We start from the raw sequence: 23,131 nt of genomic DNA, 5'->3' as shown, positions 1-23,131 counted from the left end.
ACAGATCTTGAAGAAACCGCCGAGTAGTTAGTTGGAAACTATCCACGGAAATTGTGACGATATTTGAGGAGCAGTACGCCAGGGTGTGTGAAGAGTGGGGTGGGCGAGGTGCCTGGTGCTGTCTCCTCCTCCCCGGGCCTTGAACCACCACCCACTACACGCCTCTTACTATTATAAATGCTAATATTATTATTATTGAAGCGGAAGAAAAGACCCAATACTTGTGTGTATTCTTAAACCTAATTTTCTCATGAACCTACATCCTTTAACAAGGTGGTGTACACATTGTATGTCTGGCAGAGCGTCTCACGTGCCGTCCGTCATTTAACCTCTTCTCGTTATAGCACGTCGCATTTTGACGTATACTTCACCTAAGCCCAAACACCGATATACAAAAAAAATGGGACCGGCTTACGAAATTTACACAATGTTCCGTTTTGTGTTCGAGGGTCCTCTGGTTGGTTAGGATGACGGCACTTCAGTACAACAGTTTTCTGACGTTGGGAGGAAACTATCAGGGGAAAGCGCAAAGCCATTACGACTATATAGCACTTGGAAGGGGGCCTGGATAAGGATTTGGGATGGGACGGGTGGGGGGAGAGAGGAATGGTGCCCAACGACTTGGATGGTCGGGAATTGATCGCCGGCCTGCATGAAGCGAGACCGTCGCTCTACCGTCCAGTCCAAGTGGTTGGACACCTCTGACGTTGGGAACGCTCCCGAAAACGGGCTGCATCATTAAACGTCGTTACGGAACGTCTATGAATGCCGAAACTAGTGATTAATGATCAAATGTCCAGGTTTCTAGAACACGTGGGCCAGGTATCAACCTTATCCTCAAGCACCACAACGTCTGTGTTTACATGAATGAATAAATTTGGTTAATTCAGCTTTATTTTATATATTCGTATAAACAGAGATGTTATGGCGTTGAGAATGGAGGATAATGTTGCCGCGATACTTGGGCCCCACGTGTCCCAGAAAACTGGACTTTTGATCATTCATCACAATCTTCAGTGTGAAGACTGATAACAAGTTTGGGCATCCCTCGGACAGTTGTTGTTGTTGTTGTTAAAGATTCGCTACTTGGAACAAGCAGTTCCAAGTAGCACGGGCTATGGTGAGCCCGTAGTCCTCGGACAGTCCCCGGGGAGTATAAACATAACCGCGTGTGATGATGGCTGTCCCCGTGAGACACTGCCAGCCATGGCCTGCTTCACACTATCTTGATAGTGTGAAGATAGTGTGAAGCTTGATAAAGCTTTATCCCATAATTCGGTTTAATAATACACTTACATCATTGTTGTCTTAAAGTTGAGTCTATTTATTGCCTTTCTATTGTTGAGTCTATTTATTGTCTTGCCTATTTATTGCCTTTCTCTACCTCCTCATCACAATCGACTTGAGAATGGTCCAGGACGGACCGAAACGTTGTCGTCCCTTCACCTCCTAGTGTGTGGTCTGGTCAACATACTTCAGCCACGTTATTGTGACTCGTCGCCTGCATTGTTGGGTCTTTACTTCACCTTCATGTAAACGCAACGGTAAACTTATTATTATTACTATTATTACTATTATTACTATTATTAGCAGCAACAGCAGTAACATTATATTATTTTCTGTCTTTATTGTCTAATTCAATCCAAGGCGACGACTTCAAGTTGGTAGTGTAAGGTGGAAGAGTGAGAATTATAAGACAGGATTCCTATTTGTTATTCTGCTCTCTATATTAACCAAGAAAGAAGTCAATAGTAGCGTAGATGTTGACCAGACCACACACTAGAAGGTGAAGGGACGACGACGTTTCGGTCCGTCCTGGACCATTCTCAAGTAGATTGTCTAGTGTCTATGATTGTCATCCGTAGCGTAGATGTCTTCCTTCTGTCCCAGCACATATACAAGTAATGGACATCCTTCTCTCGTCTGTCTGTCCCATATACTTTGCTGTCTACTTGGACGGTAGAGCGACGGTCTCGCTGCATGCAGGTCGGCGTTCAATCCCCCGACCGTCCAAGTGGTTGGGGCACCATTCCTTTCCCCCGTCCCATCCCAAATCCTTATCCTGACTCCTTCCCAGTGCTATATAGTCGTAGTGGCTTGGCGCTTTCGCCTGATAGTTCCCTTCCCTGCCCTCCACGGCTTCCCCTCCCTTCACCCTCCCTCCCTCCCACTTGCCAGTGCCTCACTCCTCACAAACTACGTCACACACACTTCTGGGAACGAGGCAATTAACCGCTCACTATTACAAATGTGCTTTCTCTCCAACGATATAATTGCCGGAGAACATCTTGCATAAATATTTTTATGTGGCTACCACTTTCCACCACAACCCACCCTACACACACACACACACACACACACACACACACACACACACACACACACACACACACACACACATACACATACACATACACACACACACACACACACACACACACACACACATACACACACACACACACACACACACACACACACACACACACACACACACACACACACACACACAGAGAGGAATGGAAATGTATGTTTCAAATCAAGACATAAAAAGAGAGGGTAAGCACAAGATTGGATGATAAATACAGCAGAGGAAGGTGAGGCAGTGATCCTTGCTGAGTGAGTGAGTGAGTGAGTGAGTGAGTGAGTGAGTGAGTGAGTGAGTGAGTGAGTGAGTGAGTGAGTGAGTGAGCGAGCGAGCGAGGGAGCGAGGGAGTGAGGGAGTGAGCGAGCGAGGGAGCGAGGGAGTGAGCGAGTGAGCGAGTGAGTGAGCGAGCGAGCGAGCGAGTGAGTGAGTGAGTGAGTGAGTGAGTGAGTGAGTGAGTGAGTGAGTGAGTGAGTGAGTGAGTGAGTGAGTGAGTGAGTGAGTGAGTGAGTGAGTGAGTGAGTGAGTGAGTGAGTGAGTGAGTGAGTGAGTGAGTGAGTGAGTGAGTGTGAGGATCACGTGCGACACCCTCAACGCTAACTGCATCAATGGTTGTTCCTTCTTGTGACCCCCACCACAACCTTCGGGATAGTACTAACACATCAAGCACCTTAAAAGCAAGGAGGCAGCACCCAGGAGCTCATCGAAATGCAAGCACCGAGCTTACGACTCCATCACCATCGCCACACTCCATTTTTGTTTGTTTGAGGGAGAAGTGAAGGCAAAGGAAAGAGTTTCAGAAATGAGGAATATAATTATGATAGCAGGATGAAGTGCCCTCCTTAAGACATAATGTGTGCGCGCTGGCTAAGATTCTTTGTCAGAGCTGCAGCTGTAAGGGTTTGTATGGGTTGTCTTATGCATTTAAAAATTTACGAGTGTCTATAGACGAATACTGTGTATCATTCACAATATATGCTTGTATATGCTTGCATACATGTTTTCATTTTTTGTGTGTGTATGAGTGTTAGGTTGTGTGTCTGTATTTCAGATTTGGGTTATGTATTGTGGGGCTTTGTATACGTCTAAGATGATCTGTCACCCCCCCCCCCCCTCACCAACACCCTCCACAGTTACAATACCGTCATATCCAAGGACTCATGACTCACACTCAACATTAATTAAGGAATACGTAGAAAAGATGCGCGCGCACACAAGTGAGAGAAAAGTATCCGACACCTTCCTCCCCCGCCCCCCACCACCACCTCTGACAAGGCAATGTCAAGAAATACAGGAGAAGGAAGGAGAAAAAATGAAATTATTAAAGACAAAGACTTGTGAATCATAAAACCCAAACTTAAAAGCACAAAGACCTGCAAGAAGACAGGTGCCTGAGTTAAGAGGGTTAAGCTACAAGGATAGGCTCAGGTACCTCAATCACTCAACCCTAGAGGATAGAAGGAAGAGAAGGGACATGATCACAACATACAAGATACTGAAGGGAATAAAATGGACAAAGATGGCCTCTTCAAATAAAGAGAAAGTAGGACAAGAGGACACTGGTAGACGCTGGAAGCGTAAATGAGCCTACTTAATGTAAATAAATACTCGTACCCTGTGTACAGGTAACCAACAAGTGGAATGGACTGGCGGAAGTTGTGGAAGCCACCTCTTATCAACAACTTTAGCACCAGATTCAACAGAATTTGAACGTCGGAATAGTTCAATTGCGAGACAACAGGTACAACAAGGCTAGTAGGCGGGGCCTAAACAGCTAGACCTCATTCCTTGGTATACACTATTACATAAGTACTGTTAGGAAAGGCACCACTATCCTTACCAGTGTCTCCACTACCACCACTCTCCCTCGCCACCACCACCACCACCACCACCACCACTACTACCACCACCACCACCACCACATCTCTCTCACCACTCCTACCACCACCACCACCACCACCACCACTACTACCACCACCACCACCACTCTCCGTCATCACTTGCTCACTGGTGCATTATCACTTCCCTCTCCACCCTCAGACATCATTATTCTCAACACACAACCTTCAAGGCTTTCCACTTACTCTAAGAATTTTGCAATTAATTTCCCTCCCTCTCCCTCTCTCCCTTCTGGATTCTTTCGTCTGCCTCGTTTATAGTCGTAAGCTTCCGCTCCTCTTTCTGTTGTTGTTGTTTTAGATTTGGCTACTCAGAACGAAATGTCCATGTAGCACGGGCTATGGTGAGCCCGTAATCCTCTTTCCGCCAGCTGTGTGCTTATATCTATGTCAAATCTCTCACCTTATCTATGGCCGGCCACTCATCCTTTAGCCCCTCTCCATCCAACCCCCCCCCTCTTTTTTATTAACGTATTTAGATACATGTGCATTTGTGCAGCTGCCATAGACTATATGACGGGGAGTACGGTGTGTCACAAAGCTAGCTACGTGGTGCTAAACCCCCATCACACAGGATGGTTAGTCATACACAAGCCCTCGACTACACTTCAATACTCCACCTATCTCTCCAATCGCGTACCTTTACTCTAACTCTTGTTTACACACACACACACACACACACACACACACACACACACACACACACACACACACACACACACACACACACACAAGAAGCCCTGAAACAAATGTATGGGTCTCAGATGCTTTGTTTCCCTAATCTTTTCTTCCTTTTTCCATTTCTGTATTCACAGCACATTTGGGTCCATGGCGATGTATGCAGCTGACCTGGACTATATGAAGGGGAGCACAGAGCGTCAAGAACTAGCGGCGTGGTGGTAAAAGTCGCTCCATCTTGCACGATGGTCAGTCATACAGGGCCGTGTGCTCTTTGCAATATGACAACTTTTTCATGAAACAACTCCACGGTAATCACACGCCATATTTCACATCTCTCCATGAAAATGGCCTGGGGTTATCTCGAGATGATTTCGGGGCTTAGCGTCCCCAAGGCCCGGTCCTCGACCAGGCCTTCTTTTTGTTACACACCCCCAGGAAGCAGCCCGTAGTAGCTGTCTAACGCCAAGGAAATATTTAACGCTAGGTGAACAGGTGCATTAGGGTGAAAGAAACTCTGGCCATTTGTTTCCGCCTCCACCGGGGATCGAACCCGGAACCTTAAGAATACGAATCCCAAGCGCTGTCCACTCAGCTGTCAGGCCCCAGGGGTGTTTATAATTACAAACATTTCTTGAAGCATTTAACTCGGGACCATTCAGACCAGCCTTTGTCCGTCGCGTACCTTAAGATCACTCCCCTTGCAAATTTGAGCGAGGCTAGCCCCAAGCGTCTGGCCTCCAGCTCTGGACACACATTCTCTCTTATAGGTGTACTAGGGGGGGGGAGGGGAAGTACCCGGGTCGCTCCGTCTGTCTGTCGGTCTCTATGTCTCTATGTGTGTGTGTGTGTGTGTGTGTCTGTGTGTCTGTGTGTCTGTGTGTCTGTGTGTCTGTGTGTCTGTGTCTCTGTGTGTGTGTGTGTGTGTGTGTGTGTGTGTGTGTGTGTGTGTGTGTGTGTGTGTGTGTGTGTGTGTGTGTGTGTGTGTGTGTGTGTGTGTGTGTGTGTGTCTGTCTGTCTGTGTCTCTCTCTACATGTCGTGCCTAATAGCCAGAACCGCACTACTTTACCTAGTATGCAAGGTCCAATTTGTATAACAAGCAAATGATTTTCCTTATTTTCAAATATTTCTTTCCAGATTGGTTCTTTTCTAGCAATAATAATCTATTATATTAAAAATATGAATTACTGACTTAGTCATGTTAGGTTAGGTTTGATCCAATTTGTTAGTTTTGAATGAAAGTATAACAAAAAATCATATGTAATGGAATGGATAGCTGTATCATTCCATAAACAAATTTAAAAAAATATAATATTTCAGGATATTCGGCTTCTTATGCAACTTGGCCTATTAGACAGAACATATAGAAGGCGGTAACACAAGGTGTAGCGTCTTCTGACTTTGCATTATATGGAAATTTCAGCAAAATCGGATTACTACCAACCTTTATAATACAATATTAAGAAAACGTTTATTTAGAGATTTGAATTTCCCGCCATAAAAATGTAGCACCAAGAATCCTCAACAATATTACTTATCCCGATTTAAATAACTGTCAATACATTTCCCAAAGGCTTCCATTCAACTAATGTAATTATATTTATTTTTAAATTTAAATTTTGGCCCGAGGGGCGAGTTTATTGGGCAGCGCCACTCATACTGTGAGTGGACACACCGCCATAGTGACAGTATTGGGCAGCGCCACTCATACTGTGAGTGGACACACCGCCATAGTGACAGTATTGGGCAGCGCCACTCATCCTGTGAGTGGACACACCGCCATAGTGACAGTATTGGGCAGCGCCACTCATCCTGTGAGTGGACACACCGCCATAGTGACAGTATTGGGCAGCGCCACTCATCCTGTGAGTGGACACACCGCCATAGTGACAGTATTGGGCAGCGCCACTCATCCTGTGAGTGGACACACCGCCATAGTGACAGTATTGGGCAGCGCCACTCATCTTGTGAGTGGACACACCGCCATAGTGACAGTATTGGGCAGCGCCACTCATCCTGTGAGTGGACACACCGCCATAGTGACAGTATTGGGCAGCGCCACTCATCCTGTGAGTGGACACACCGCCATAGTGACAGTATTGGGCAGCGCCACTCATCTTGTGAGTGGACACACCGCCATAGTGACAGTATTGGGCAGCGCCACTCATCCTGTGAGTGGACACACCGCCATAGTGACAGTATTGGGCAGCGCCACTCATCCTGTGAGTGGACACACCGCCATAGTGACAGTATTGGGCAGCGCCACTCATCTTGTGAGTGGACACACCGCCATAGTGACAGTATTGGGCAGCGCCACTCATCCTGTGAGTGGACACACCGCCATAGTGACAGTATTGGGCAGCGCCACTCATCCTGTGAGTGGACACACCGCCATAGTGACAGTATTGGGCAGCGCCACTCATCCTGTGAGTGGACACACCGCCATAGTGACAGTATTGGGCAGCGCCACTCATCTTGTGAGTGGACACACCGCCATAGTGACAGTATTGGGCAGCGCCACTCATCCTGTGAGTGGACACACCGCCATAGTGACAGTATTGGGCAGCGCCACTCATCCTGTGAGTGGACACACCGCCATAGTAACAGTATTGGGCAGCGCCACTCATCTTGTGAGTGGACACACCACCATAGTGACAGTATTGGGCAGCGCCACTCATCTTGTGAGTGGACACACCGCCATAGTGACAGTATTGGGCAGCGCCACTCATCTTGTGAGTGGACACACCGCCATAGTGACAGTATTGGGCAGCGCCACTCATCTTGTGAGTGGACACACCGCCATAGTGACAGTATTGGGCAGCGTCACTCATACTGTGAGTGGACACACCGCCATAGTGACAGTATTGGGCAGCGTCACTCATACTGTGAGTGGACACACCGCCATAGTGACAGTATTGGGCAGCGCCACTCATACTGTGAGTGGACACACCGCCATAGTGACAGTATTGGGCAGCGCCACTCATACTGTGAGTGGACACACCGCCATAGTGACAGTATTGGGCAGCGCCACTCATCCTGTGAGTGGACACACCGCCATAGTGACAGTATTGGGCAGCGCCACTCATACTGTGAGTGGACACACCGCCATAGTGACAGTATTGGGCAGCGCCACTCATCCTGTGAGTGGACACACCGCCATAGTGACAGTATTGGGCAGCGCCACTCATCCTGTGAGTGGACACACCGCCATAGTGACAGTATTGGGCAGCGCCACTCATCCTGTGAGTGGACACACCGCCATAGTGACAGTATTGGGCAGCGCCACTCATACTGTGAGTGGACACACCGCCATAGTGACAGTATTGGGCAGCGCCACTCATCCTGTGAGTGGACACACCGCCATAGTGACAGTATTGGGCAGCGCCACTCATCCTGTGAGTGGACACACCGCCATAGTGACAGTATTGGGCAGCGCCACTCATACTGTGAGTGGACACACCGCCATAGTGACAGTATTGGGCAGCGCCACTCATACTGTGAGTGGACACACCGCCATAGTGACAGTATTGGGCAGCGCCACTCATCCTGTGAGTGGACACACCGCCATAGTGACAGTATTGGGCAGCGTCACTCATACTGTGAGTGGACACACCGCCATAGTGACAGTATTGGGCAGCGCCACTCATACTGTGAGTGGACACACCGCCATAGTGACAGTATTGGGCAGCGCCACTCATCCTGTGAGTGGACACACCGCCATAGTGACAGTATTGGGCAGCGCCACTCATACTGTGAGTGGACACACCGCCATAGTGACAGTATTGGGCAGCGCCACTCATCCTGTGAGTGGACACACCGCCATAGTGACAGTATTGGGCAGCGCCACTCATACTGAGTGGACACACCGCCATAGTGACAGTATTGGGCAGCGCCACTCATACTGTGAGTGGACACACCGCCATAGTGACAGTATTGGGCAGCGCCACTCATACTGTGAGTGGACACACCGCCATAGTGACAGTATTGGGCAGCGCCACTCATCCTGTGAGTGGACACACCGCCATAGTGACAGTATTGGGCAGCGCCACTCATCTTGTGAGTGGACACACCGCCATAGTGACAGTATTGGGCAGCGCCACTCATCTTGTGAGTGGACACACCGCCATAGTGACAGTATTGGGCAGCGCCACTCATCCTGTGAGTGGACACACCGCCATAGTGACAGTATTGGGCAGCGCCACTCATCCTGTGAGTGGACATACCGCCATAGTGACAGTATTGGGCAGCGCCACTCATCTTGTGAGTGGACACACCGCCATAGTGACAGTATTGGGCAGCGCCACTCATCTTGTGAGTGGACACACCGCCATAGTGACAGTATTGGGCAGCGCCACTCATCTTGTGAGTGGACACACCGCCATAGCAGCATGTACAACACTCCCCAATAGGAAGAAAACCCGCTATTTATGTTTTCACTGCCAAAAAATCAAAAGCTGTGTCTGCCAATTGTTTATCAAATAAAGTTTACAATGCAGCTACGTATCAGGGCCTCCTTATGCTATGAAAAATATAAATTTGGCCAAAATTGAGTATTTCAAGTGGTAGAAGGTGGAGTGTGGGTGGAGCCACACCGAGCCTGGTAAGTGGTGTGTGTGTGTGTGTGTGTGTGTGTGTGTGTGTGTGTGTGTGTGTGTGTGTGTGTGTGTGTGTGTGTGTGTGTGTGTGTGTGTGTGTGTGTGTGTGGAGAGAGTGGCATCATGGTCGGCGCCCCTCGGCCCTCGTGCTGTTGTTATAGATTCAGCTACTCGGAACAAGTTGCAAGTAGCACGGGCTATGGTGAGCCCGTAACTTACCTGGCACAGGAGCGGTGCTGGTCGCCCTGGTGCTCCCTGACACTCTTCTTATACCTCCACTCCTCACACCACTCCTACCTTACACCCCTAACTACTTGGGTCAGACGGTAGCAGAACGGTCTCGCTTCAAGCAGGTCGGCGTTCAATCCCCGACCGTCCAAGTGGTTGGCCACCATTCCTTTCCCGCCGTCCCATTCCATATCCTGACCCCTTCCCAGTGCTATATAGTCGTGATGGTATGGCACTTTTCCCCTGATAGTTCTCTTCCCTTCCTACCCCAACCCTTCTTCCTGCAGGCAGTAAGCTCCAGTTTTCACATACACAACGGTCCCCGGCCATTATTACTTCTCCTCTATTGGTCTGTAATGTTATATTAATTTGGCAACAGTCGCCTGACCACCAAAAGCGTATAGATCCAGTACACAAAACATTAATCGGGACTGTAGTCCCCAGCTGCTATATATTCATCAGTACACACAATAAGCATTACAGAGAAGCTTTCCTGTAGAGGGAGGGGGAGGTAAGCTTCCCTGTAGAGTAGGGGAGGTAAGCTTCCCCGTAGAGTAGGGGAGGTAAGCTTCCCTGTAGAGGGAGGGGGAGGTAAGCTTCCCTGTAGAGTAAGGGGGGGGTGAGGTTCCCTGTAGATGGGGGGGGGGGGGTAAGCTTCCCTGTAGAGGGAGGGGGGGTGAGCTTCCCTGTAGAGGGGGGGGTGTGTGAGCAGCCCTACAATACTCACCAGCCTCACTACTATGGCCTCTAGCAAAACATGCAAGAGGCCATAGGATATATGCGGATACACTGCCCATAGCCATGATCTCCCTCATAGGCACTCCATTATGCCAACTTTACGAAAAAAACCTTCAATGTTCTCTAAATGCAAAGCATATAGAGAACTACACGAACGAATAAACACCCGCATGCGCGCACAAGCACACACGTGTGTGTGTGTGTGTGTGTGTGTGTGTGTGTGTGTGTGTGTGTGTGTGTGTGTGTGTGTGTGTGTGTGTGTGTGTGTGTGGGGGGGGGGGGGGGGGGGGGAAAGCTTTGATATACAGTGTATAGAGTGATATATGGCGACGAATATATGAAGCAGCGTGTCTAGCCCAGACCACTATCACAAGGAGACACGCGGCATCGTGTCAAACGTATAATGTGCCAAAGACACCAGTTAAGTAGCGAAATAAATGGCTGGAATTTGAGGAGCAAGTGTACGAGGGGGGATGTGTATAAAGCAGGAACCCTGAGGCAAACTAAACTAATGATTCCATGGACACACACACACAGGTATGTGGGGCCAGGTGACGGTAATAATTCCCTCAAGCAAGACGCCAGTATTCATCAGAAAGGAAGGGGAGCGATAGGAGGAGGGGCGGGGAAAGAGATAGGAGGGAAGGTGATGGGAAGAGACAGGAGGAGAGAAGAGCACAGGGAGAGGAGGAGGAAATGGTGATAAAGGTATAAAAATGTATGCGAAAAAAAACGAAGGAAGGAAAATTGGAAAATGAGGGAGGGAGGGGAGAGGTAGAAAGGGAGAGGTAGAGAGAGGGAGGGGAGAGGTAGAAAGGGAGAGGTAGAGAGAGGGAGGGGAGAGGTAGAAAGGGAGAGGTAGAGAGAGGGAGGGGAGAGGTAGAGAGAGGGAGGGGAGAGGTAGAAAGGGAGAGGTAGAGAGAGGGAGGGGAGAGGTAGAGAGAGAGAGGGGAGAATGAGGGAGGTGAAAAAGACTGGTAAGTACAAGAGGAGCAGTATAACAGGTTGGCCGTAGCTTCAGGGGCTGCCCACGCCAACATTACTGACTTGCACTTAATGCTCATTACTGCCTTCTAAGGCCTAACATAATCTACCTCACTCCCAGTAATACTTCACCGCTCCTAACTGGCCAAATATAGCCAGGGAACCCACCAGAACAACCAATCTCTTCGCTGCACAAAACGCCTCCATCACGTCTTGATCGGCGCCAGGCCTCAACTTACTAATCTACTTAATACAAATTATCTTTTACAAACACACCTTTCAATTCGAGGTGCGCGCTTGGGCCGGATATCGCCCTTATTACCGAGGTCAACGGAGCCATCTCGCAACAGGCCTACCTTGTGTCACAATCTGCCGCCACCAACTTATAATTGGTACATACTAAACAAATTGGTTTAGGTTGAATTCATTGTGCAGCAAATTCTCTATTGTCCCGGACCGTGTTTGAGACATAGACGTTCAGAATCAGAATTATTACTGACAGGTGTAATATACATTAACGTTAATACTGAGGCGTTCAGGGTAGGTGAGCCAGAGATGATCGCCAGCCTCTCCTCACAAGTGCAACAATATAAACCCATTTCAAAGCTGACAAACATTGCTGACATCAGTAACTTGCGCCACCGCCAGTGTGCGCACCAAGGTCAACCCAAGGTCCACACATCCTCCGCTACGTAATATTATATACCAAATACACGAATAGCGGTCTATCAATGGATTTGATCAATATTTTGACAAATTTAATGTGCGTCAATAGGAGACATTATGAGTAGTGAAACAAGTAGAGGGCGAGGAGGTGTGTGTGTACACACTGACGACGATACAAAGATGTTATGCCACTGCTCTCACATTCTCATCTGTCAGTGCTGCTCTCACCATAAACACATCCCTCCAATGCCGCCGTCATGGTTACTCACGCCCAGCATCACTTGTACTCACCAGTTCATCACTACATTAGCCTTCCAGCTTCCCTCCATAAACTTTATGAGAGGAGCATCAATGTTGTGTGATCTAAGTTGAGGAATAATAGCCCAGGCAGACCACGACGGTTCACCAGCCACCCCACTACACAATACCATCGGCCAGTCGACACACATGCAGACGCCAGATTCACGAAAGCACTTACGAACCTGTACATCTTTTCTCAATCTTTGGCGGCTTTGTTTCCAATTATTAAACAGTCAATGAGCTCGGAACCACCAGGAGGCTGTTTATAACAACAACAACAACAGTTGATTGGCAAGGTTTCATGCTTGTAAACTGTTTAATAAATGTAAACAAAGTCGTCAAAGATTGAGGAAAGATGTACACGTTCGTAAGTGCTTGCGTAAGTGCTTTCGTGAATCTGGCTCCAGGTTTCCTGTCACTGTTCCCTGCACTGGAGAAAATGGGATTGGATTTTTTCCAGTTCCATTTATACCAAAGAATCCAACTATCTTCTCATTTGTGGGGCTCGTCCAACGTCACTCGTCAGACAAAACAGTTCCATTGTCTATGGTGTCGAATTGTGAGCCGGACTTATACAGCTGTACATAAATGTTAAAGATTATACCGACCACTAGCCCCTCACGCGGGCCGGTTATATCACCCAGTGCTTCCCAAACTTTTCTCTGTAACGCATTTCGGGAATAAAAATTTCTCCTTTTCTTCTTAATAGTAGGTGCAATTTGCAATATAAACATTTCCTCGTGCCACACCAAATTTGTTAATGATAACAAATGCATTCACAAACGAAAAAAGAATTATTAGTGTTCGAGTCATAACATGGAACACGACTACGTCATAAAATGATTATAGAACATCCAGACATATATCTTGAGGGTTATCTTGAGATGATTTCGGGGCTTTTCAGTGTCCCCGCGGCCCGGTCCTTGACCGGGCCTCCACCCCCAGAGAACCAGTCCATGACAGCTGACTAACACCCAGGTACCTATTTTACTGCTAGGTAACAGGGGCATAGGGTGAAAGAAATTCTGCCCATTGTTTCTCGCCGGCACCTGGGATCGAACCCAGGACCACAGGATCACAACGTGCTGTCCGCTCTGCCGACCGGCTCCTAAACAAGGCAGCTACATAAAAACAGGATTCCTTTCCAAAGTATAGATATAGAGGAGCCTCCTACACGTATAATCTAAAGTATACAAACTGGCTGAGGTGTGAGCTTGTTTTTGTCGTATAATCTCATTTACATTAGGTCTAGTATAAGACAAACTGTCACCTCGTCAACACAATGACGCTTCCCACTTTTCTGGTATTCGATAATAATAATAAATAAATAAATCTGTATTTTACCGATTTACTAAATGATTCTTTGATTGTCCCCGAACCTTCCCGTCACATATGTCATCCTCTCCCGCCTCATACTATGGGATTCTGACTAGTATGAGAGCTTGCCAGGTCGACCCACAGGCAGATCAGTCATCCGGCAACTGCACGAGACATAAACACGGCTTGGCAATTCACTGTAGTTGGGTTCCAACTACCCAAGTGCTTCCTGAGCCCGGACAAAATGCCAAGACAACACAGATTACCGTTGGCCCTGTATATTGTGTTGTGTATTAAACTGCCTTGTATACCGTCTGTATTGTAATGAAATGAGCAAAGCTGGTAAGGAAGTGCGGGGGTTCAGGTGAGACAAGAGGGAAGTTAAGGTGAGACGACTTCATTAGACAAAAGCTGACTACTAACACATTTCAAGTCAGGAATATCCCATATGTATTACAGTCACCTACAGTTTACCCGGAAATCCAGACACGGGCTACAGCCAACCCAGACTCACCTCAAGTCCTACCTTCACAACTTTAAGGAAAGGTTTGACAAAGATAGTGATTGTCAGAACAGTGAAGCTTTAACACAACGGGTACAACAAAGCTAGTAGGAAGGGTACGCAGGACTAGACCTCACTTCCCTGAAGTTGCTGCTAGGTAGAGGCAAGTACTTTTTTTGTCAAAGCTCAATTAACAAAGAAAACAAAATAATGAGGCAATTTATTATTAACATATTTCTTTAGTTACAAGATGCCACAAAGTCAATTTATCATGTATTCTGTTATCGTTCTTCACGTTTGTAATAGAGCAACTGCAAGAAAATGTATTTAAAATGTACTAAACTTTGATGCGGATAAGGATACAGTACTTGCATTTACGAGGCTACACCCAAGGGAGTCTACACAGGCCTTGGCCCTAATTACGCCCGTAACTTTGATCCTGACTCTATGCACAACATTGTGCCATTCATGACTTTGTTCAGAAGGTATTACGCGTCCAATTTTGGAGGTAATGCTTTGGAACCACGAATACATTTATAGCTAAGGAGACCTGCAACACCTAAAGTATACTGCAGCTCCCCACGCTCAAGACAACTCTGTACACACATGGTGCTGCACCATTGACTAATGTGTTGCTTGGTTAGTACCAGCAGTAACAATGTACCAACACCAAACTTGTATTGATATTACATCTTGTTATCATATAAGCTACAGAAAAGTGAATGTGTAGAAATGGGGAGGGGGGGAAGGAAGGGAATTGGGGGGGAAGGGGATGGGAGGGGAAGGGAGGGGTAGAGAAGAGGAGGGGAGAGGGAGTGAGAGGGAGTGAGAGGGAGGGAGGGGGGAGAAGGAGAGGAGGGGAAGGAGAGAGGGGGGGGGGAAGGAGAAAGAGAGGGGGGGAAAGGAGAGAGGGAGGGGAGAGGAGATGAAATTCAATGCATTCCAGTTGCCCACCACTCATACAAGGAATGAGAACTTCCCTACGTCTCTATGACTAAACTTCATGCCCAGCTTCCACCAATATTCCCATGTCCTACCTCCTTTTAATATATACAGGCTTCCTTTGCCCACTTTGTCTATTCTCCCTCGGGATCTTGTTAAACACTAAACTTTCTCAAATTTGTTTTAGTGCTTAACAAAATGTGGGTTCCATGCCAGTGCTGCGTACTCAAGTAATAGTCTCACATAATCAGTGTGTATGAACTTGAAACCTGCTTTCATGAGATTCTTGAATGTTGTTATGTTTGTTAACCTCCCATATACCCTGTACTGCTGATGTTATCCACGAGTTTCTGAGGTTAGTATTGGGATTGTCTACTCCCAGGACTTTTTCTCATTGTTTCTTGTAACTGTCTTCCCTTTATGATGTTGTTAAATATAGGTCTCCTATCTCCATTACTCATTTTAATCACTTTATACTTATTTGGACTGAATTCCAGCAGCCATTTATCTGGCCTCTCCTGAAATTTGCCAAGTTCTTCTTGCAACAACCAACAATTTTCTTCAGGTCTTACTCTCCTCATTAACTTTGTATTAAGTATCTGCAAAAAATGACAGGTACGAGTTTATGTTTGCTGGGAGGTAATTTTCATATATTAGAAGGAGCACTGGTCCTAGGACAGAGCCCTATGGAACACCACTTTCCACCCTTTTCAAACTTGACATATCCTCTCTGACTATGACCCTTTGTTTCCTGTCCCTCAAGTACCCATAGCCAGTCCAGTGCCTTTCCTGTTATCATCTCGTCTCACCATCATGTATACTATTAGTCTTGTGGGGGGACCAGATCAAAAGCTTTGTGGCAGTCTAGGAAGATGCAGGAGTTACATGATCAGGTAGGTGGGTGGTGTGTGATCAGGATGATAGGTAGATGGGTAGGAAGGCGAGTAATCCAGGCGGGTTGGTGTTGAATGGCTAAGTGAATGATCAGGTGGGTGGGTGGTGAATGTCTGGGCGAGTGATCAGGTAGGTAAGTAAGCACGTATGTTGAGGGATGGGTTGTGAATGACTGGGTAAGTCTGCAAGTTATGTGGGTGGGTGGGGGAGGGGGGGTGTGTGGGTGGGCGAGTGCTTGGGTGTTGGCCAGTGCGACACTGAGCAGGACCAGAACAAGGTAGGACTGTCACACCAACAGGTTCCTTGACCTCTAAGCCCTTCCATTAATCGTGGAGTAGCCACAGCCACACTCCACCTTACACCATCTACTACACTTTCACATCACATACTGCATGCTCAAACATTCAATGCACTCACACACACTTAAATTTTATACAATACTTGTGCAAATTTTAAAATACCTGTACTGTACTGTATCTCTTCAAAAATCTACAGTTAACAACAAGACTAAATCAATGTGGTCAATGTTTGTTTATTTACTCTTGGACTAGTAACACACTTCGTCATCTAAGAACAGATTTCAAACAATACCTGCACTATACCTGTCAAGATACACTATGCCATTCTTACTATACAAATGGATTCAATTAACAAAATGGTAAGCAGTGTTTGTTAGACCATCTGACTAATAATTTTGTATGTATACTTTCACTTTAATGTAGGATTGATTAAGTTCCTCTCAACTCCTGTGTTTCTACTGCCCATACCAGAAGGGAATGAAAAACCTTCATTAACCACATGGATATATCTGCCATCACAATACAGGACTTGGTTACCGTCCTGACACACAGCGAACAGCAAAACATACAGAGAGAGTCCACGCTAATGACTGTTTATATTTATTATGTATATTAGTATCAGTGAACTGGGATCAGATAGTCATGATATGTGCGCTCCACCTGCCTTGTCTCTCATGGCACATCGGTTTTTAATTAACTTCTTTTGTATTAGTTTATTGTTTGTGTTTATCATTATTATTATTATACTACTATTACGTGCACCACTTATGAGTGCACAGGTCCTAGAACCTTTATTCATGGGAATAGATCTATCATGCATGGTCTGTGTGGAGCTCTGGTTGCTATGAGAGAAAGACTGTTGCACAATGGCTGCTGTGTGCCCGCTGAGTTCACACATTCATGATGTATAGAATGCCAGAGGTGGGCCATGTTTTGTAGTACACAAAGAGTAAGTTCCCCAGTCTTGGATCAGATAAGGGAAAACTCTCACATCAGTTTCCAATGGTCTGACTGCAAATTATGATGTATTTGCATACCTCACACTATCCATGCCTAGGCCTACATGATTGGAGAAGGCATGTCTGTTCTTTCCCTTACTGGCTAATCTGAAATCTTGATCGTTTACTCCCAGGAGGCCCTAGAGAGGTCTTTATATAGCCAGCTCATCCATTCTAATCAGGGAAGCCATTCAAAGAATATGAAGGTATATATATATTGCCAGTCTGCCAACAGACATTATTTTGCCACGAAGTTCCCTGAAACATTTAGCTAGAACATTACAAAATACTTTGCTAAACCTACATACACCTGGAATCCTGTCTGTAATTTATATATAAGATTAATATAAAAGAGACCCCACAAGGTATAGAGACTGTTCTAGTGTACCATAGTGATCCTGTGATATCAAAGACATCAAAGACAGAAAATGTTGTGAATAGGTTCAGCAAACATTGCATGACTGTGGAAGTACTGTACCACTGCATATTGTCCATGTGAGATTTCATCATGACACCTGTTTTGTGGAAAATGTGACTGCCCGAACAGCACTCCATTTTGTCTTACCACCTCAGTGTCCACATGTAATCAGCTGCCAATGTGTGTCACTTGACACTGCTTTGTTGTCAGCCACATCACATGTCATCAGCCACCAGTACATCTCACATGTTACTATGTACAGTACTGTACAGTCATAAGTGTGTTTTGCATTCTACTGTGTGTGTTTCTTGCATGATTGCCACATGCAGAAATGTAGGTACCAGAAGTCTTCTTGATACTCCACACTAGACAATATGCTTGAGACTTAACAGGAGTGGTACTTGTGTCCTACACTTCTGCATTTGGCAATCATGCAAGAAACACACACAGCAGAATGCAACAATTAAGCAGTGTCTAGTGACACACACATTGGCAGCTACATATGGTGGCAGCTGGTTACATGTGGACACTGAAGAGGTAAGACAAAATGGAGTTCTGTTCGGGCAGTCACACTTTCTATAAAACAGGTGTCGTGATGAAATCTCACATGGACAATATGCAGTGGTACAGTACTTCCACAGTCATGCAATGTTTGCTGAACCTATTCACAACGTTTTCTGTCTTTGATGTCTTGGATATCACAGGATCACTATGGTACACTAGAACAGTCTCTATACCTTGTGGGGTCTCTTTTACATTAATCTTATATATAAATTACAGACAGGATTCCAGGTGTATGTCAGGTATAACACAGTATTTTATAATGTTCTAGCTAGATGTTTTTAGGAACTTCGTGGCAAAATAATGTCTGTCTGTTGCCAGACAGGCAATATATATACCTTCATCTTTTTTGAATGGCTTCCCTGATTAGAATGCACCAGACAGCTGGTTGTGTGTGGATCAAGGGATGCATCAGCTGTGGACAAAGGGGCTGCAGCTGCTGTGTGGATGAGGGGGGATGCAGCTGCTGTGTGTGGATGAGGGGGATGCATCAGCTGTGGACGAAGGGGATGCAGCTGCTGTGTGTGGATGAGGGGATGTAGCTGCTGTGTGTGGATGAGGGAGATGCATCAGCTGTGGACGAAGGGGATGCAGCTGCTGTGTGTGGATGAGGGGATGTAGCTGCTGTGTGTGGATGAGGGAGATGCATCAGCTGTGGACGAAGGGGATGCAGCTGCTGTGTGTTTACAGGTTGTGTTTTTGCGGGGGTTGAGCTTTGCTCTTTCGGCCCGCCTCTCAACTGTCAATCAACTGTTTACTAACTAACTACTAACTTACTAACTACTTTTTTTTTTTTTTTTGTGGATGAGTGTGTGTGGATGAGGGGATGCAGCTGTGTGGCTTTAGTGGCTTTAGGTATTGTATGTACTAGCTTTATCTATATATCCATTATGTTTGTAACTCATCATCTATGTATATACTTTTACCTGAATAAAAATTTGAATTTGAATTGTGTGTGGATGAGGGGTGCACCTGTAACACTATAGATGGCTTGAAAATTTACTAGAGAATTGTGTATATGGTAATCATACCTTCCTTAACTTTTCTGTGCTCCAATCATGTGAGATTAAATTTCTGCAGCCTCTCCTCAAAACTCATACTTTTTAGTCTTGGGACTAATCTGGTGATATATGCCTCTAAACCTTCTACCTACCTTGTGCTGGTTCTGGGGATCAAAGTCTCTGTGACTCATTCTCAGATCAAGCCTTGTAGGGCCAGTCAACCAGGCTGTTAGATGCAACAGCTCGCACACTTACATATGAATTACAGCACAGTTGATTAGGTATTCTTTGGAGGTGTATATCAAGTACTCTTTTGAACACTGTTAGAAGCTGGCTAGTTATGCCCAATATAAATAGAAGGAGAGTTGAAAAAGTCTTGGGCCCTTAATGTTGACAGAGTTGTCTCTTAGCATAACCACAGCATCTCTACTTTTCAACGGGTTATTTTTGCAGTAAGCCTTAAAAAAAAATCCCATGTTGGCTCCATAATATTATTTATGAAAGCAGACATCAACTAATGCTAAAAGTCTTCTGATTTATCATTCCCTGTTTTATTAGTGCAGTTTAATATACAGTACTACTATACAACTTACCTATAACACAAACATTTTTGACCCTGATGCCCTTGATATTTCTTCCCATATACATGCTTTCCATCTATTCTAGCAAAATTTGGTGGCAAATACATAACTCTTATTATTACGATAAGACCCATAAGAGACCAAGAGTACAACTCATGTGTATATACAGTGTTGTATACATACAGGTATACATGTGTACATTCCGATAATTCAAGACAGTCACTAACCTGTTATAGTGTCCGTCTCGGTTCCTAGCCCATGGATATCGCAGTTGCACTCCTCAAGCCCTTTTCGAGCCTTTTCAACTGTAGAAAATAAAGAAAGTTATGAAAACAAAAGTTTAATCACTTGATGATAAACCATATTTTAGTTTAATATTAGAAACACATTATTTGTATGAAACAAATACAATTTATTTGAACAAATATATATATATATATATATATATATACATATATATATATATATATATATATATATATATATATATATATATATATATATATATATATATATATATATATATTCACACACACACAACTTTCTAGAAATTAACTGTTCTGAAGACTGTTCTGCTGCCATGGTGTCTGAGTACTGAAACAGTAAATACAAACAATGTTTGTGTGTTCTCAAATTAAAAATAAGAAATAAAAATCTGAAAAATTGCATGTACCAAACTTACTTTGTGCAGGGTTGACATGAGACACTTTTCTTCTGTTGTCTTTATCATCTGCCATGATCTTGCCAAGAATAGAACTAAATCTTATATCTCGACTTTTGTCTTTTTTATGTAACTGTCCTATACATGCTTCTTCAACTTGCTTGGCACATGACTTGTGGATGTTCATTTCACAATCTGTTCATGACAAGAGAAAATAAAATCAATCACCACTACTCCATTTCATGGGATAAAGAGGCATCATCCTGGAAAAATAGGACAATAAATAGGACATGCAGAATAAAGATATTAAATAACAAACACCCTCCCTTCCATATCTTTCACAATATATCCACAACAGCACCCCACTGCTTCATATAATCAGGTGTAAAGTGGTTTCCATGAGTTATCATTTAAAAATACACTAAAGCAGTCACTCTCTTCACAAACTGATTCCACTGCTACTTCCTCAATACTGTACTATTCATTCTCAATCTGCCCATCCTCACACACACACACACACACACATAATGTTTGTTGATAGTGTACTAATTTGAGGAGGATTTAGACAAAGGAAGAGAGAGACTACAAGATGACTTGGACAAACTAAAAGAATGGTCCAACAAATTACTACTGTGGTTTAGCTCAAGAAAGTACAAAGAAATGAAACTACAGTATGTGTAATGAATAGGATCCCAGACAAAAGGTACCAAATAAGAGATGAAATTCTTCAAGAATCGGAGAGAGGAAAGATTTACGGGTTGATATCATACTGAATCTGTCAAACCCCCATATCAAAAGATATCATCAACTACATATGCTAGGTTGACCAACATACAAACTACCCTTAGAAATTTTTGCAAAGAATCATTAAGAATCTCGTATATCATGTATGTCTAACCAATCCTGATGTATGCAGCTCTAGTGTAGAGTCCATATCCAGTCAAACATACAAGTTAGAGAAATTTCAGAATTATACCATCAGAGTAGCCCCAGAACCAAGAGGTATGAGTTACAGGAAAATGCTAGAGGAATTAAACCTCACATTGCTGAAAGACAGAAGATTTAGAGGGTAGATATTTACTAGAAATTCTGAGGAATTGATAAGGCAGACAAGGTCTGACTACAGGACTACAGAAAACAGGTGGAAAACTAAGTACCCAAATGTGCGACAGAGACATTAGAAAGACCTTTATCAGTATCATAGTGAACAAATGGGATGCACTAAGAAGGGAGGAGGTGGTGGTGGGGCAGATATGTTAAGACACCAACAGACTCAGGAACCTGTTACCAGCTGATTGACAACTGAGAGCTGGGATCAAAGGACCTAAGGTTAACCACCACATGACAAATTAAATGAGTTCTCATTATGACTACCCATCTTGCTCCTGGCTTTCCTCTCCTCTCCTCTCCTTTCAAATTCAGTCAAATATATTCTTCAAAATACTGTCATCAACCATTATTTAAATATGACCAAACTATCAAAAGAAAATCTCAACTTGTTTTTATTTACTACCTTTTGCACTTCATATCTTTCCATGATATTAGCATTCCTTACACTATCTGTTTGAATCACAACAAATACTTTTCAGATTATTCACTTCTACAGCTCCATCCATTGATTTTTCATGCTGGTGCCACAACAGCATGAAAAATGCTGTGCCCACTGCCACTGGCGTGGCAGTGGCACTATTCACCTCTCATCCTATGACTCTCCCGTTCATTACACAATCTATACTCCAATTTTTATCTAACACGTATTTGAAGTACTATACTGTACTGAAAACTTCTCATCACTTCCAATATATCTTCTCTTATTTTTATCCTACAGCTCAAATAACTTGCTGCTACAAGGATCTACAAAACTCATAACTTATTATTTCTATCAAGCACCACACATACATAAATTACATATAATGTTATTACCACAATTCTTATTTGATGGTGTAGGGCAGACATTAACATGAAAAAATAAGATGAAAAACAAGGGTGCAAATATTAAATAAAAAATAAAAATGTTACCTCATTTAATTATCATGTCTTTCACAAAGCAATACAGTGTATAGCATCATGGATAAACAAGTTATCTAATAATATGATAACTTTCTTAAGAAGCCTGGTATGGTATCTTACCTTATGGAGAGAGCTTGTGTTGGTTCACCATAATGTTACACATTGTGAAAGATATAGTGTATGATTGCAAGTTGGCTTTTAGTATCTTTAACCGTTTCCTATACTACTCCCCTCTCTCTTCTCAACAGCTGTCTACCCACCCATGAAAGTGACAAATGGCAAAAAAATAATGATTATTAAGCTAAATAAAACATTTCTGTTTTCCTTATATTCACTTGTTCATTATAACTGTTCTGAATATTGAATTTGTTCTGTAGTACTGCTTTGCATATCAGCTTTTCTATGTAAGTACTCCACATGTCACTATATCTATAGTACTACTCAGCATGTCACAATATTTTCAGTAAAATGAAGATTCTCAAAAAAATGATTAA

The 23,131-nt window shown here is 44.5% G+C and overlaps 1 protein-coding gene across 16 annotated transcripts in view; it reads right to left on the bottom strand.

Moving 5' to 3' along the window:
- The window catches only part of RhoGEF2 (Rho guanine nucleotide exchange factor 2), a 490,304-nt gene that overhangs the window by 411,903 nt on the left and 55,270 nt on the right, over positions 1-23,131 (bottom strand). For all 16 annotated transcript variants that reach the window (XM_069331287.1, XM_045739737.2, XM_069331284.1 and 13 more), the window contains 2 exons: positions 20,649-20,822; positions 20,194-20,271 (listed from right to left, as the gene is read on the bottom strand). In XM_069331287.1, the coding sequence (XP_069187388.1) occupies positions 20,194-20,271; positions 20,649-20,822 (252 nt within the window). The remainder of the gene's footprint in view (positions 1-20,193; positions 20,272-20,648; positions 20,823-23,131) is intronic.

Source organism: Procambarus clarkii, chromosome 25 (genome assembly GCF_040958095.1).
Source record: "Procambarus clarkii isolate CNS0578487 chromosome 25, FALCON_Pclarkii_2.0, whole genome shotgun sequence".
Taxonomy (NCBI): Eukaryota; Metazoa; Arthropoda; class Malacostraca; order Decapoda; family Cambaridae; genus Procambarus; species Procambarus clarkii.
This window is presented reverse-complemented; position numbering and strand designations above follow the sequence as displayed.